Source organism: Actinia tenebrosa, unplaced genomic scaffold (genome assembly GCF_029948245.1).
Source record: "Actinia tenebrosa isolate PJP-AT-01 unplaced genomic scaffold, QUT_ActTen_1.0 PGA_scaffold2__45_contigs__length_23673736, whole genome shotgun sequence".
NCBI classification, from domain to species: domain Eukaryota; kingdom Metazoa; phylum Cnidaria; class Anthozoa; order Actiniaria; family Actiniidae; genus Actinia; species Actinia tenebrosa.
The window spans coordinates 2,297,589-2,314,769 of NW_028292579.1; the positions used below are offsets into that span (position 1 = coordinate 2,297,589).

The 17,181-nt window shown below is 37.9% G+C and overlaps 1 protein-coding gene across 3 annotated transcripts; it reads right to left on the reverse strand.

Moving 5' to 3' along the window:
- Positions 1-94: 94 nt before the first annotated feature.
- LOC116289753 (HMG domain-containing protein 3) lies at positions 95-16,992 on the reverse strand. 3 transcript variants are annotated; one of them, XM_089034273.1, is made up of 9 exons: positions 15,228-16,992; positions 14,702-14,838; positions 14,122-14,301; positions 13,790-14,027; positions 7,209-7,339; positions 6,978-7,103; positions 6,857-6,895; positions 1,200-6,416; positions 95-1,069 (listed from the first exon to the last, which is right to left on the reverse strand). In XM_089034273.1, the coding sequence occupies exons 1-8, from the start codon at positions 16,309-16,311 to the stop codon at positions 6,021-6,023; spliced, it is 2,331 nt and encodes a 776-aa protein (XP_088890399.1). In that variant the 5' UTR covers positions 16,312-16,992; the 3' UTR covers positions 95-1,069; positions 1,200-6,020. The 3 variants fall into 3 exon arrangements, with proteins under 3 accessions (XP_088890399.1, XP_088890397.1, XP_088890398.1); XM_089034271.1 differs by having other exon boundaries at positions 6,662-6,895; positions 15,228-16,989; XM_089034272.1 differs by having other exon boundaries at positions 6,677-6,895; positions 15,228-16,983.
- Positions 16,993-17,181: the final 189 nt, after the last annotated feature.

A 17,181-nucleotide genomic window follows, 5' to 3' on the forward strand; every position in this document is an offset into this window, starting at 1 on the left:
TACCGTCACACCTCTACCCCACCCATCTAATCATCTGCCTTTGTCATCCTCAATACTCCAATTGTTTCGTTCAGACAATAAACAATACATTAAGTATTCATAAGAACTTTAATTGAGTAATTCATTCAGGTTATTAAAGAGCTATATGATTTAAGGTACATTGATACCTAACCATTCAACAATCTAACTGATGGTATACAGTACAGTATGAGAGACTTCAAGGCAAGTGGCGATATCAAGGTTCAAATCCCAGGTAAGGTGGTCAGGTCTTAAAGGAAAAACTGGACAAGTCAACCAAGAATACAGAAAAAGATAAAATCCAATTGGCTTTAAAAAAGTAAAAAATTCACATAAATTTTTGAAAAGTCTTTTTGTAAATTTTTTTGACCTTAGGGTAAGCTAGACAAAGGTCCTTGAGATCAAAAGTTCAAACCTACCCTCCCCTTAAGGAAAAGTGGTTCCCAACAAAGTGTTGAGGGCCACCCTTAAATGTTTTGTATAGGATGAACTAATAACCTCAGGGACTGTCCATTTGATTGGTATTCTAAAGACATAGCTGTTGTGTTGCTTGTATAAAATACTAGTACAGGATACTGAAAAAAGGACAACGACGGCAACCATACAATAGCAGTAATTGCGCTATTCAATAGATACTCGTTGGAATGTACGAAACACTGTGCATCATTGCCGTCTTATGCTGAAAGTAAGACGTGAAATGTCCTATTTTTACGTACTAAAGAGAACGGCTACGCCAAAAGCTTATCTTTGCTGATTTTTGTTATAAGTAAAGCGCTCCCAAAAGACGTTATTTCACTCTAAAACGGGGATGCTTATTGAGTAAAATACAAGGTAAACACGAAATATAAATACGATAGAAGGCTGAAGCGCCTCAACTTCGCCGACGTTGTCGCCAACGGTGCCGTCCTGCAGCTTAAGGTCCCTATTCTTGATTGAACGCAGTGAAAAACCAAATTTCAACGTGAAGCTTCTAACTACTGAGGTCGCAGAGTATCAAAAACCGCAGTCATACCAGTGTCTTTTTTCATTTCTTCTACTTTATTCTTCTTCTCTGTAAATTTCAAAAACAATGAATTAATATACATGAACATTCTAAGAGTGACTGCAGGTGATTCATCCAGATAGGACCCGCTTCCCCACCCACAAACATCTACAGTCATTAATATGCATATTTTACTTACTTGGGGTTCATCAGCATTCATCAGGGTTCATTAGCATTCATCAGGGTTCATTAGCATTCATAAGGGTTCATCAGCATTCATCAGGGTTTATCAGCATTCATCAGGGTTCATTAGCATTCATCAGGGTTCATCAGCATTTATCAGGTTTCATCAGCATTCATCAGGGTTCATCAGCAGTCATCAGGTTTCATCGGCATTCATCAGGGTATATTAGCCTTCATCCATACAATATTTTCCCCTTTTGGGACAATACTTTATTGCATCACACACGCACACTGAATAACTTTTTATAGTTGGTTACGAAGCTGGAAATCAGATTGCATGGTTTTCTGTCTTAGGCCCATTATACGTTTCCCATCGCGTGCTCCCAAATATCAAAATAGCATAATCACACTTTTAGACAAGGCAAGAAGACATACACAGAAGAAAAGATCAGTCACAATGTACTGTGTGCTGCAAACCTGCAACCTGCAGTTTAATCCGTTGCAAAGTCAACCTCAATACCTTAACCAAGTGTTATTTCAATAGGTTTGGTTTGTCAGATGTAATTTGTTGTTATACTAGAAACCTCAATTGTTTCTATTATGCTTGATATTATTTAATTTCGATTTCACCTCAGTCAATAGAGTATGTGCAACCATGTGACTCATAATCCCTTGAGATATGCCGCCATCTTGGCTGATCTAACAAGAGAAGCTAATGAATGCTTTGTTATCGTCAAACAAGATGGCGGCAATGACGTAACATGCACCTACTCTATAGAGACATATATGAGAAATACTGGGAATCATCTTCAGCCACATTGCTGCTGTTGCAACTAAAATTTAAGTTTGAAGTTTTTGTTTTGCTTTCTTTTTAAATCGTGTTCTGTAGTTCATATGTAAATCCTGTCAATGTTTTAAGTTCTGAGTGAAATGTGGCAATTGTGTGAAAAGTTCTTCCTCCGTTTAGAGTAGCAATCTTTGCAGACATTCAAACAATGTCTTTATGCTCCAGGAAATCGAAGGCCGGATGAGTCACATCAAGCAAAAAAGGGGAAAAATGTCTAGTCTAACTTAGATGAAGAAGTAACCATTGATGTTGACTTAATGCGGTTTTTAAGGTAAAAGGGAACCCCTGCGGGAGGGAACCCCAAAATTGCTCAAAAGTATCGATTTTTGCATTTTTACATTTTCCGATAAAATATATAATATTCTTAAATTTCCCCCAAAACATTTTCGCTAGTGATTTTTAATAGCAAGTAAAAAATAAATTACGGTTTTTAGCTTTAATTGTCTTTAATTATCTGTTGACATCACTTGTCAACGACCTGTCACACGTCGCTATTACATCAAGTTGCTATGACTGAGCATCATTTACATTTTTACATTTACCAGCTAGGTCATTCGCTCAATACTGAGCATTTTAGACCAATTTTAGATCATCGGCTCGACAATCCTCTATTTCAGACATTTGCCACGAGAGGAGAGTTTTTGATACTTGTTATGGTTGTTGTACTTCTCGGTTATAATTTTCTAGTCACTTTTATGATGGTTGAGTAATATGTCAGCACAAGACCGAAAGCGTACGAATCCATTTTTACCAAAAAGTTTGAAGTCTAAAAGAAAAAAGGGCCAGAAAACTGACACATATAAATTGTTGTGAATGGCACACAGTGACTTGGGTTCCTATTATAACCAAGAAGAAGCTTTATTGAAGGAAGATAATGCTACGACTGAACTGCAAACCAGTGCTAGTCACGAAAAAATAGCACATCAAAGAAAGGAGAATTCTCACTACCGAACCAACTCTGATTCTGATTCTTGAGAGAAAGTTGCTGGAAGAGTTATTATTCAGACGAAAGAGTTACAGTCGCATCCTCAGCAACCCGCGTGTTGTCGTTTTTGTGTTGGAGATTTAGAACTTCTTGAAAATGTTACTAAAAGACAAGGCTTAGGTTCCACTTGGATCATAAAGTGTCACTACAGAGTGTCATTCACAGCATTCAGATTCGAAGTTCAATACATCGGACTAAAGTAAAAGATTCCAGGTAAACAAGTTTTGGCTCTCCGTATGAAGGCAATCGGGAAATGACATGCAGCGAGAAATATACTATGTAGTTTCCTTGACCTGAAACCAGTCAACAAGAGAAGAGAATAATTTAGCATAGCCAAATAACCCAATCACCAAGCAGTAGTGTAGCGCTTCTCGTAACCTTTGCTGTGATTGGTTCGTAGCTAATTGACGGTTTCGACGGTATCGTACCAATCACATCCCTTGTTTAGTAAATATCTGTTTTGATTGGTGCATATAGGACCAATCACAATTGGTGTATTAGTTTTTGTTGTGTATTTTGAATTTATTTCGCTTGAAGTATCAAAGCTTGGAGTACTTGCTAATTTGTTTTGCAATAACTTTTGAAGTATTTATTCACTTGGATCACCATCAAGTTATCCTTAGTATTTATTCGCTTGGATCACCGTCAACTTCTCCACCGCGTGACTATTCTACATGGTATGTTTGGTTACAAATACTGAATGTTATTGGACGTATAAATCATAACGTGTGAGTCGGCATTCTAGATCTTTAAGATGAAAGGATAGACCATGTTCTGTTTTCTTTTAGAGTGAACGTGGTCAAGGATCTTGCAGTTATTGCAAAGCCAGTTTTTTCAACCACTACAAGCCACGGCATATGGAACATTGAATTGAAAAAGTTGGCGTTTACTCTCTCATATATGGTTAATGCATTCCATATTTGGGAGACCGGTTTTCCCCTAACTTGCTGTATCTGGGCAAAGATGACATTCATAACACTTTCTGGACGCTTGGATAAAAATACAGAAAAGGAAATGTTTTGTGATGCCGAAATCATCGACATCTTACTAAAAGACGAAGATAAAGAGAGGAAAATCTACGAAAGAAGCTGTGGGCGATCGAGAAGGTCAAAGAGAGGAGAGAAGGCGAGGTTTTAGTGAAATGGGAAAGTTACGGTGAGGACTACAACTCATGGGTCTCCCTCGCAAAGAATCCAGAATTGGCAAGCTACCTGGAGGAAAATGAGTCAATTGCCAGGACTGCAGATTCCCTCTCGGCGGATCATACACGCTGAAAGAAAAGAAATTAAAGCCGAACACACCAGACTGCGTGCTGGTCGCTAACCATCGTGGCACCATCTTGGCATCAAGATATTCTCCGTTAAGGCCCACGAAAAGATTCCAGGTGTTTTGTCATTGAGGATGATGGTATTTGTCGGTGCCTTCTAAATAAATGCCTTCAATCTAGATCTCTGCATGTGAACAGCCAAAACCCACAACAATTCTCATGCCCCCACACTTCAAAGTTAACGGGAGCTGTTTCACCACTCACAATTTATCAACGATCCGAGGAACTTATTTCTTCTTACAAGTGTGCCCAGCTGACCAAAAGCACACTCAAATGTGATGCAAACTTCTTTACTTTCATCTAGAGTCCAAGTGTCAGAGAGCTCTTATCGTATCAATGGATTTGCTTCTTCTACGAATTCCATTGGATATTGCCACGTGAAAACGACCACAAACAAAGGGCAAAGAAAAATTGTTAGTTCTTGCCAGGAGTGCAAGATGCACTCCAGTAAGACCAAACATTTCAAACACAGAGAAATATGTCTCTCGTCCATGTTTTACTATGTATTACAGACCAGCCAACAGAAAATGATGGAACTGGCGACAAGTCATCTTCAAGTGCTGCACCTACCGTCACTCAAGCTGTTGAAAATACAGTGAACATAAGCCGTGACTCCACCATGAAGTTAAACATGCAAAACACCATTCCCTACCTCATTCCCAACACATTATTGAGTCAAATTATAGAAAACAATAGTAAAACCGTGTTGAAGTCTGTTAGGCTTCACTGTTTGCAAGCGTGATTCTGATTGGTTCACATAGGCTTAGCGGTGGTCAGGGTTGTCCACCAATTGGAAAGACGTATCATATTGATAAGACTCCGGCTACATTGGAATCTACGAATATAATTTTGAACTTTGTATTCCAAATTCATCTTTCGAGTCCGACTTCACGATCGCAGTTTCGTGATTTGTAAAAGGGTTGAGAAGCCAATCTAGGTAATGGATTTTCGGCGTTCACAGGCTAGCGGTATATTTGTAAGCGAATATGTTAGTATCAATAAAGTAAACTCCTGTTGTAGCACACTCGAACATAGAGATTATAAACCTGGTCGATTATAAACTTTATTTACTTTATTGTACCCTTCCGTCATTTGGAAGTATCCTAATAGAAAAGTTAAGAAGCCTCAAAACCTCTCTCGAGTTGAATTCCGTATTTGAAAGTTATTATAATGCCGAATGATCGAGTTTCTGGTTGATTAAGCACTTCAGGCAAGGTAGTATAGTAGCATGTTTTTATTTCTTGTCCGGGCGAAATTTAGTGTGAATTGTTGGGGTTAGAGTCTCCTCTGCTATTGAAATAGTGCTGGTGCTTTATTATCCCTCGAATAAAGCTGCTTTGATATGACTGACCTTATCCTTCTTTGCAGACATTAGGGTCGTCACGCAACAACTTCTCTACACTAAGAACGTGGCTGCTAAGGGGGCTAGACTGACCTTTAGTCGTAGTAAACAAACTTCAGTGGGAGAAAACAATAAATTTATTCTAAATTGAAGCTTAATTCTCTTATTTCGAGATATTTAGCGTCATATTTTGCTGCTCTTGCCTTTACCAGCTCATAAACCAAATTTTATTGTGATTTAAATGTGCTGTGTCTTTCCATCCCCCTCCGGTGACCATGATCCCCAGTCAAAAACAATAGCTTGATTTGACGTTGTTATGAAATAGGGCAATTGCATTTATTCTACATTTATTTTAAACCTAAGTAAGTCGTCTCTTACTAAAGTTTGACCTCGACCCAAATGATTTTCTAAGAGCTTTCTTTGTTTCGTTACAATTTCCTCATTTTGGTAATAGTCCATTAAGTAATTATATAAGATGTGCACTTCAAAGCTCTGCATACATGAGCTTCTTAATCTCTTTGTGTTTTTTCTGTTATTCTGCGACTCTTGTGTGCTTGTTTTAATGGCATTCGCTTGAAGACATAAGTTAATGTCGTGATATTCGCAAAGAGGGGATTTATGGGGTTCTGCAGCAGCGTGAAATCTGTCCCCAAGAACGAAATGTTTCCCAGTACGTCCATCAAGAGAGCTATCGCTGTACTCTGGGGTTACAAGCTCTGGGACATTTTGGTCCTGTGAGGAAAAATAAACTTGACAGTCAGAAATTATTTTACACATTTAATATTTTAACCGAGTATTCAGTTTTTATAAAGAAGTAAATGTACAGCCGCTTTTCACCCCTCACCCCCGGTTTTATTCCCGTAGGGGGAATGGCTGGGAAGCGGTTGTACATAGGCTACCATAAAACCATGGTTACGATTTTCAAATTGATCTCTTAATAATTACTACATTGAAAAATAGAGAAAATAAAGTAAAACCTTATAATTATACACCTTGCATGGTTCCTTTCCGACCTCGGGTTTCTCAAAACAACCAGCATTATCTCCCCATAATTGCTTTGCTTTTGCTGGATCTCTGCACTCAAGGTGACGTACAAACCCACGTGGGGTGTCATTTATGAATACAGTAGGTGGGTACTTTAAAGAAAGGTACAAATCTGCAGCATCCCTCACCGATTCCGTTAAAGTAAGGAACTTTGATGCAACTGTTGTCTAAAATTTAAAAAAAATCTCAATTAATTTAGACTGTACATGGCATAGAATATCTCATATACGTCGACATTAACTTTATTACCCCATGACGACAGACAATATGATAAAATCCTCCGGTGTGGCCTGGGAGGCTACCAAATCCATGGCAAGGGCAGACACCAACCAATATTGCCTCATACAAACTGTTCAACATTCCACTCAGATATTCCTGAAAATTCAAGTAAAAATTAAAAGACACCAACGTAATGCTATTTTTAAATGATGTGTACAGTATGGGATGTTTGTGGTTGGGCACTTGTGGGTAATAAAATACCTTGGATTTTCCTGAAGTTGGTATTCCCCACGCTGAACAAGCTCGAACGACATCTTCCATGGTATAGCTGCTAATTTTCTCCATTTCGATGGAACCACTAACAATCATTTTATGAAGAAGGGCAGGGTCACCTAAAAAATTGTCAAACTTAAAGTCTCCCCGATTAGTAGGGTACTTGTGCCCGGCTAGAAGATAGAGACTTAAATAAAGAAGAAGTAGTAGAAGTAGTAGAAGTAGTAGAAGTAGTAGAAGTAGTAGAAGTAGTAGAAGTAGTAGAAGTAGTAGAAGTAGTAGTAGTAGTAGTAGTAGGCATAGTTATTGTGGGAACTCGACCGGTCATTTGGGAACTCGACCGGTCAGTTGGGAAGAAGACCGGTCATTTTGGGAATATGACCGGTCATTTTGGGAAGAGCACCGGTTATTGTGCGAATATGACTGCTCATGTTAAATATAACCGAGAAAAATGATTTGCATTATATATTTAGATTTTAAGGTTTATCTAATTTGTACTAAATGTATTTTTAGCCGTGAGGGAATACCGCTTTCAAAATTTCTCGTTAAAATTTTACAAATAGGCTTTACGAAGCCGTAAAAAATATTTGCGTAAATATAACGTGATTAGGGAATACAAAATACGTACTTTGGGTTCGTGTTTTACGTTCAGGAATTACGGTAAGGATATTTCTAGATAAGAATGTAATAAACCTTGTAATCCTACACTAGAAACACTGCCTATTAACTTTAGACAGTTTATGTAATGATTGTGCTGCGTGTAACTCTTTGCTATAAGCTGTTTATTAACTATATTCTGGAATCAAAGAAGTTATAAACTGATCGTCTGACCTCAAAACTCTTAAACTCCTCAAAGCTATTGTAACGAAGTTAAGTTAAATGTTATACGTGAAATTCTAGTTTGATCTTTACGTGACTTTGCGTGAGCAATCAATTAGTTCCAGTCTTGAAGACGTCATCAACACACCTCTGCTTATGTACATTGTAGTCCTATCCAGTTACAGGACCACTACAATTAAGTATTGCAGCAACCTTTCTTTGCGTAAATTGGGCTGTTCATAGACGTAATTCCACATGTAATTTACTGGAAATAGTCCCTACATCACTAGGCGTGTATAGGTGTAACTATCACGTTTGTAACTAAGTAGGGTCTATAATTCTGATAAATAGAGTTGGATTGTAACTCATAGATAGTCTACTTGTGATCTAGTAGTGAGCAATAAACATCTTTGGAGCTAAACAAGTCTCTCTGAGTCATTACCTCAACACGTTACACTATCTTGCTTTCATCGATTATCAAGCGCAGGACTAGCTAGCGCAGGACTGATATGTAAGTTGTATTATTATTTATGTAATTAGACAAGTTTAACAAGAATTTTAAATGATTCACGAAATCACGCGAATCAATTGAAAGTTTGCATTGTACATGGTACAACTATGAACTCCATTCGTATCTATTTGTACGATACATATGTTATGATTAATCAGATTATTATTCTTACATTTGTTGAGGTATCCTTTAGTTTAGTTAATTGAATTGCGTTACCGATTATGTTTATGACTTAGCCCTTTAAACTCTTTAAACGAACATAGTTAGATCCCACGTGCTAGCCGTGTAACATAACATTGATAGAGGCTCAGGTGTTGCTTTAAGTATTTGCAGTTTACTAATATATACCACAAGTTGGTTCGTTGTCTGGAATATTAAATACAGAATTAAAAAATAAATTCCATACGATAATTCACCGAGGTCTTACTTTTGTCATATGGTATAACGAATGCAAATAATTTTTCTCATAGCATATTCGAACGTCAATTTAAAGTTCACCAAAATGAATGACCTATTTGCTTGCAATCCTGCTCAAATCAGTGATGAATACTCCGAAATGCGTGACAAGGAATGGGCACAACTATGTACCAAGTATATAAACGAGTTAATGATGGAGCAAATTGTCACTGAGGACAGGGAGCCAAGCCTCTTTTCTCGAGCCGACTTCCTTATATCAACTCTGAGAGCTCACCACTTTTGCCGCACAGGAAAAGAGATTGCAGTCCTTCCAAAAGGCAAGGATGACGGATTCAATGCCAAAGCTGTTGTTAAGCGAAGAGCCCAGAAACTACTAGATGCTATTGGTGAAATTGAAGACGAGTGTGGCCCTATTCATGCTGACAATATACAACCGGAGCAAGCCCCAAGAACATATGAAGAGCAATCTACAGCCTGTGTCACAGGTGCCACTTATGAAGAGCCTCCATCAGATGCGTCGATGGAAGCAGAGACTTCTCAGGAAGTGGTAAAAATATCCAGAGCCAAGGAGACTGGAGAAATAACTCAGCTTGATAAAGTAGAAGATCCTGAAAAAGAAGTTATGGTCACGTGTGTAAAGAAAAGACCCCTTCTTTCCACAGGCGAATGCCCCGTGTGTGGCGAGAGAAGGAAGCACCTTCGTGCGCACCTTGCAACCAACAAGCCAGGGCATGGCTGGTCTTCCGAAAAATATGAGCAGTGGCTTTTCCAAAAACAGTCAGAACAACGGAAAGACCGGCATCGCATACGTGCTTGCCCTGCAAAGAAATGTACCTGGTCAGGGGTGAAATTGGAGAGACATCTTAACGTCCATCACGACATTGATATTGGAAGTGAAGAAATGGCAAGGTTAAAAGCAAAGAGTAAGATCATCAGCAAAAAAGAAAAAATGATAACCACAACCAAAGACACTCCAAATAATACTCAAGATGATCAAAGCAGTAAATCGAAAAAGCAAGAAGTGGATGGAAAAAAGCCATTATCCAAGTTCAAGATGGCTTTGCTAAAACTGGCAAAGGATGTCGAGACAAAGAAAAAACGCCCTCTGGCTTTAGATAGCGAAAGCGAAGAGGAAGAAGGTAGTGAATGGGATGAGCGTGACGAAAACGACGAGAGTGAAGACGAGATTAGCGAAGACAATAAAGACAGTGAAGAAAACGAAGTGTGTAAAGAGCAAGAGATGGATGAAAGTATCGGCGACGATGTTAGTGATGACAATGATAATGTTCAGGGAAAAGAGGCAAACCTGGGACCATATGGACCAAATTCAATGCCCACTAACATCTTTGAGTCATTAGTTAGGGGCTGGAACATCTATCTTGCCACTCCAGATGGCACTGAAAAGACACCAGCCATGATTCGTCAAATGTGCCAGCACGTTGTGACCATCGCCAAAGCTGTAGATCCGAACGTTCGGGACCTGGGTGTCTTTTTGGACAAAGATCGGCTTTACAAGCGCTTTTTTAAGCGTCAGATTGAGTTGCGAAAGCAAGAAAAGTCACAAGGCCTTTGTAGTAAAACTTTATCTTGCTACTCTTCAAGTCTTGAGCGCTTTCTTACCTATGCCATCAAGAGTATGAAAAGGTCACTTTCATCTGACAAGAGAGAGGCGCTGGAAGAACTGAAAGACACCCAAAGAAACTGGAGAGAGTCATGGGGAAAGACGATTGCCAAGCAACGAGCAGATCAAGAATGGAAGGCCCAAAATGTCCTTCCTACAGTCCAAGAAATCCGCAGCATAAATTCGTCATCTCATGTTAAAGAAATGAGAGAGATGATCATGCATACCAGCAATTACAGTCTCACCCCCGAAGATGCTGTGAATGTGCGAAACTACCTAATCTTCCTGATAAATACAGAAAATGCCAATCGAGCAGGGCCTTGTGCCGAGATAAGCCTCGCCACTTTCGACGACGGTAAAATTGTAGATGGCAAATGGACTATACATATTTCGAATCAGAAGACGACCAAAACGTTAGGGGGGTTAATCCTTAACTTCTCAAATGACCTTCGCCTGATGATTATCAGGTACATCAAGTACTTCAGACAACTGCTGATTAAAGATGGTTCTGAGACGGATGCCATGTTCCTAAACTCGACCGGATCGCCTTATACTAACTCGCATGTGCACCATGCCTTGAAGCAGTTTGTAGCCAAGACTGGTTGTCTGCGAGAAGAGAGTGTATCAGGCTTTTCCTCAAGCATGATCAGGCACTGTATTGTTACGAACACAAGGGGTTTAAGCTCTCCAGAGAAAAACAAACTCGCAAGCAAGATGGGACATTCACGAGCAACAGCCGACCGCCACTACAACTTAATAAATAAGATGCAGGCAGCCTCTGATGCCCATGACAGGTTCACCACTTTAATGGATGGCAAATTAGAAGAAAAAGCCTTGGAACTCGAAGTTGAAGATGAAAAGGATGAACCTGAAGTGGACGTGAAGTCATTCCAGGAAACTGAGAAGGGTTCGGATGTCATACCACCATCAGAAAACGCCGATGTTGGACGATCCTCGATCTGCTACAAAAGGCGCCAGTGGTCAATAGCAGACACTAAGAAGATAGAAGATGTCTGCAGGAATGAAATCACCAGCGTGAAAGTGCCCACGAGAGATATGATTATCCGAAAACTAATTAATAACAAGGAAACCTTTGAAATAACTCAAAGGGAGGGTACTGAACGTGCCTACCAAAAGGTAAAGCATATGCGTCGAAATTATCAAATAGAAAAAAAGTAGTATGATATATATCTACATATAGCTAATAAAACGTTTTCTTTAAAGTGCAATAGTTTATTTAGCATCAATTAACTTTTACCCACATGAGTTGTACCATTGTTATGTAGCTACCATGCAGAGGATGATATGTAAAATCATATGAAATTGTATACCATTTTATATAGCGATCATACAGAAGATGGTAAATTATAAAATCAACTATAATCGATGTATTTGTGACAAAATAAGCCCACCGAGCTTAATGATGCACTGATATTTGTTTCCAAGTAAAAATATAAAATATTAAAATATTACGTGTGCGATCAACAATTAATTATACAATCAATTTTCCCATTTCCCAATTTTTTAAAGTATATGTTTAACAATTAAAACTGCATTTTCCCGCATGCTCCCTTGAGTAATAACGAAGCAATAATAAAATTGCTGTTTCAATTGTTATATTATACATAAAAGACAAAAAAAAAGTATTCTTGTGAGACCCTGACCGGTCAGTAGTGCCTCAGTAAACCCCGTCATAGTTGTAAAAACGATATAAGCTCATTTTAAGGGCTAGGGTTTGTCCATTTGAAAGAAACTTTAATATGTTGAGGGGCATGTAAAAGAGTATTGGTATTATTTACCTTAAATTATGTCGCTGCTTTTGTACATTTTTTTTTTAATTTTAGAATTTTGATTTTCAAAAATTTCCCATGGCTGACAGCTTAACAATGAAAACAAATGAACTCCATATTCATACTCTTGATGCATTAACTTAAATCATCCTTAATTTTCCTCTGAGTTCTCTAAATGATTCTTTGTCATTCTGAACAAAACATTTATGATTGTGGGAAGACCACCGGTTTTTTAGACTAGATTTACAGATAAATTACTTATCTCGGCTATGACGTCATCGATTGCGCAACCCAACTTGCCATTGTGCAAGTTTCGGCAACTATAATCACTTGCCATAAGATGGCTTCAATTGATTAACCCTATGTGAAGTTTCTGGACATGCACCTTTTTGTACTCAACTTAAAAATCATATCCACCATGATTCTGCAATATGCTAACTGGACTTGAACTTCTTAACTACGCCGCTCCTTTCGGATACCAGGCTAATAGGTCATACTTGGCCAGATCAAAGCCCTAACCAAGCTCTATTGATCCTATGAATAGCTGTGAGTTTGGTTGTCATGGTAACGTTTCCCGTGATTTTGAAGGTTCCCGACCGAAAACACCGCCTCCAGGAGAAGTGTTCTAATTCTTAAGGAAAGTTGTTAATCTTGAACGTACGTTACTTTGCTATGTATCACGTGTCCCTCCCAATATATCCCGAGTTTCATGCTATTGACTTGGGATTTGTTCAAGCAATGTGTCTTCTAATTTCAATCTAAAAGTGTACCAAATGACCGATAACTATAGTAGTGGTAGTGGTAGTGGTAGTAGTTGTTGTTGTTGTTGTTGTTGTTGTTATTATTATTATTATCACATTGGACATGTTTTGGCGATATGAAAAAAACAACTTTGTATATATATATATACCGCCATTTGCAAAAGTTATGGCCGCTTCTAATATATATACAAGTATATCAAAAACATATCAAAAATAATGGGATATCATCCCTGATATTTTTTTCGAGTTGTCTATCACTAGGGCTTTCTGGAAAAAAAAAATTTCAAGAAAGATATCCCGCCCTGTCTGATATACTTTCGATATACTTGTATTTATATTTGAAACGGCCATATATTTTGCAAATGGCTGTGTTTAAGTGTATATATATATATATATATACAAAAAGGTTGTAGTATAGCTTCATAGAGATATCTAATGAACTGCAATGTACCAAATGTGATGCAGAATGTAAATAGGTGTGGCTCCTTGACCACAAAATGTTGTGGAAACTTGACTTTGTGAAATGCTTATGTCTCTGATACAATAGAAGATAAAAAATTCCAAACAATATATAATATATATTATATGATATATAATATTTTGCATCTCATTAGATATTCGTATAAATGTGTACTACTATATATATATACCTGTGGGTTGCGTGTTTGACTTTAGGTAAACACTTTTCTTGCAAATTTCAGTGTTGAGAATATTTTCATTTCCCAAGCTAGGCGGTATAAGTGGTGGCAATTGCTCTAACGCTATTGAAAAAGGTTCTTGAATCCTTGTATAAACAGTTTTCTCTAGCCAGCGACGTCTTAGAATAGCAAGTAATTCTTCCAAGGAAATCATGGACTTTTGAGGTTCTCCCTTTTTCGTATAAACGATCTACGTGGAAAAGAAGGCAAAATAAAAATTAATTAATTACAATAAAGGTTGTAAATAACTGCATTCACAGACAGAATGTTAATGTGAAAATCACCTGGCTATTCGTGCAACAGTTCTTTTCATTTCTATCTCCAAGATATATTTCTGGAGAAATTCCACAAACTCCACATATCACATCATCCAAGCTCCTTTGTGCTACCAACTCAAAACTAAAAAATCCATTGTATAGCAGATCTTCCATGTATACAATTTGATTGTCCGTCGGATTGTTTTCCTTTAAAGAAAACATAGTTTTTACTCGTTAGCAATTAAGTTGTAACATGCATATGAATTATTATAATTAACCTGGCATTTATGTACTGTTTAATAAACGAGCAGGAGTGTTTTATCGGATATGAAACACGAGGCGTAGCCGAGTGGTTTTATACCCGATAAAACACGATCTGCGAGTTTATTGAACGGCTTAAAAAACTCATGATGAATGTTATCATATTGTACTGAATTCTTTACGAAATGAACCAAGTTTGATAGAGAAAATCCAAGTTAAAGTTTATGCAAATGAAGACGAATCTTTATCATATATAAAATCTCCTTCACGGTCATGATTTCCATTGTGTTTCCTTCATGAATTATTAATGAGTTTTTAATTCTTTTTTAACACCTTATTTACTTACTCCTTTACACTTTCTTTTCATTGTCATCAACTTAGCTCCTATGACGTTTCCTATTGGGTGTCCCTTTTTGAAAAATTCTCTGAACTCCAGAAGGATATCAAACGAAACCAAAATCTTATCACTGATGTTGAACAATCCTAAAAGAGAAATAAGAAAGAGTATTGATTATTTAAAATATATTCTTGCTGATTGAGCACTATCCCCGGTCAATTTCATAGCAAGCAATGACTTAACAAATTTGAAAAGAAAACGTCATTCGTCCAATGATCGTATGTATGAGGTCATACCGCACGCCCCATTATTGAAAAAGGGCTTCCCAACAGGGAAGATTCGCCAGAGTATGAATGAAAACTTTGGAAATATTTTGAAGAAATAATAAAACGATTATTGAATTCGGTTACATATGATATTAAAAAAATACACGCACTCTCCTCGTTATGTATATTTTATGGCAATTCTGAAAAGGAAATTTAATATTTAACAACGCCCCCGTCGCATAACACATATAGCGGATTCAAATACTTGCCTAGTTTTTCAACTTGTGCCTGATGCATTGCCAAACATTCATTGGATTGACAAAATTTCACCTTCAATTGGACCTTTCTGAAAGGATTCAGTTCAGTGATAAGATACGACGGCTGATCCGTATGTGGTCCTGGATGGTCAATTGGCATTCCTAGTGACGTCCCACAAAGCTGACAGGTCTCTTCCGCTGGGATAAACAGATCGGGCCATCCTCCCTGTACATTAAGTAATGTACAAGCGTCTCTCATCGCAATTTTTTTAAGTATATCACGCGGGATGTTATATGGCATTTTTCTGTTCTTTTCTGCTAAATTAAGAGTTGAAGCTCGTTTGGTTTGCGATTTACTAGACTGAGCTGGTAATTCAGGGATCGATGAAGGGGTTGAAATTGGAAACCTAGATTCAGATGGTGCAGCACTCTCAGTTGGCTGCAAGCAGGAACGCAGTAAAAGTACGTGTTGGCACATCGACTTTGTTTTCTTTTGCTTGGCTCTTGAGGAATAGCCACGGCAATCTTTCCCTGCGCACACATATTCTCCATCACGCTTGGAGCTCTTGCGAACATGGCAGTAGCCTAATGGGTTGCTTGCCGTGGCGGACCCTAACACCACGTATGAAGTTTCTGACACTTGGATGACTGGTTGTCGATTGCTATCTTCTTCAACGATGGCTTTCAGTTGCTCTCTGACCGAATTACTGCAAAGGAAAGTCGTCAAGTGAGGTGTCAGAACGGCTAACGGATCCACGGAATTGTTCTTAGCATTCTGCACGTGCTTGCACGAAAACTCTTCCAGGCGGGAGGAATTTTCAAACAATGACCTCTTCACTTTACATTCTTCGACACTGCAAAACCAGAGAATTTCATTTGTTGAAACAAAACAACGGTCATCTCTGTTGCTTGTTTTTACGCTGAAGTCACATTCTGTAAGCTTGACGGCTAAGGGACACAGAGACTTCTTCTTTTTTGAAGTTTGTTCGTATCTTCCTCCCAGCGCGTATCCACACATTGTACAATTTGGCGGTTTCGATCTGTTAAAATATTCTGCGCTGCAGCCTGGGCAGCAACCACGGCCACGCTGACTCATCCTTTAAGTAAGATAGGATTTTTACTGCTCGAAATTCAAAAACTGCAACACTGAGCTTGAGAGCCCTTTTTCTGATTTGAGTACTATTTATGGATTGGATTTCATTGAATATTTAAGGTTTCTTTAGGATAATCGAGAAACGAAGACCACCAACATTGATCATTTAGTGATAAGCGCACACTTGACGAGACTCTATTTTTTAAAAGCCCGATTTAGTGATTACTCAAGAATGGTGTAAATTAGCAAAAAAACGGAAATTGCGATAAGAACACTTATAAATTAAATTCAATTTGCGTGAACGCGGCAAAGTTAAAGTCCCGGTCAATGTATTTTCAACTTGTCAAAACACTTAAAGTAAACAGTTTAAATTCCGTTCTATTAAATTCCGAAATTGGATATCATTCGATCCTATCATGAAGTGGTAACGTGTCCTTTAATACTTATCCTAGCTTTGTTCATAAACGTTTTTTAGTCATAGTTTTATGTTTGAGTTTTGCCGGGTGGCTACCGAAACGATACAATTTTCTTTTCTTTTCTTCTTTTTTTAATAAATCATTTAAACAATCATGCTAAAGTTACTTACGTATTCAAGGTTCAAAGTACAATTATTTGTTTAACTTGTACCTGATAACTAAGTTTGTACATAAACGTCACAGAAAAACCTGTTGTTTATAACAAAAAAAAATAGACTACTATCATTCAAAAAAATAGTCATTTTTATTTCGGCAAAAATCGTTGGCTGCTCGAAGTATATTTGATATAAAAATGTTCTTTATGCATCATGCAGGGACTGTCATTATTTATAATTACCCATTTATGTCTTTCTATCTACAAAACATCTGAGCTTCCGCAGGATTGGATATTTCGATA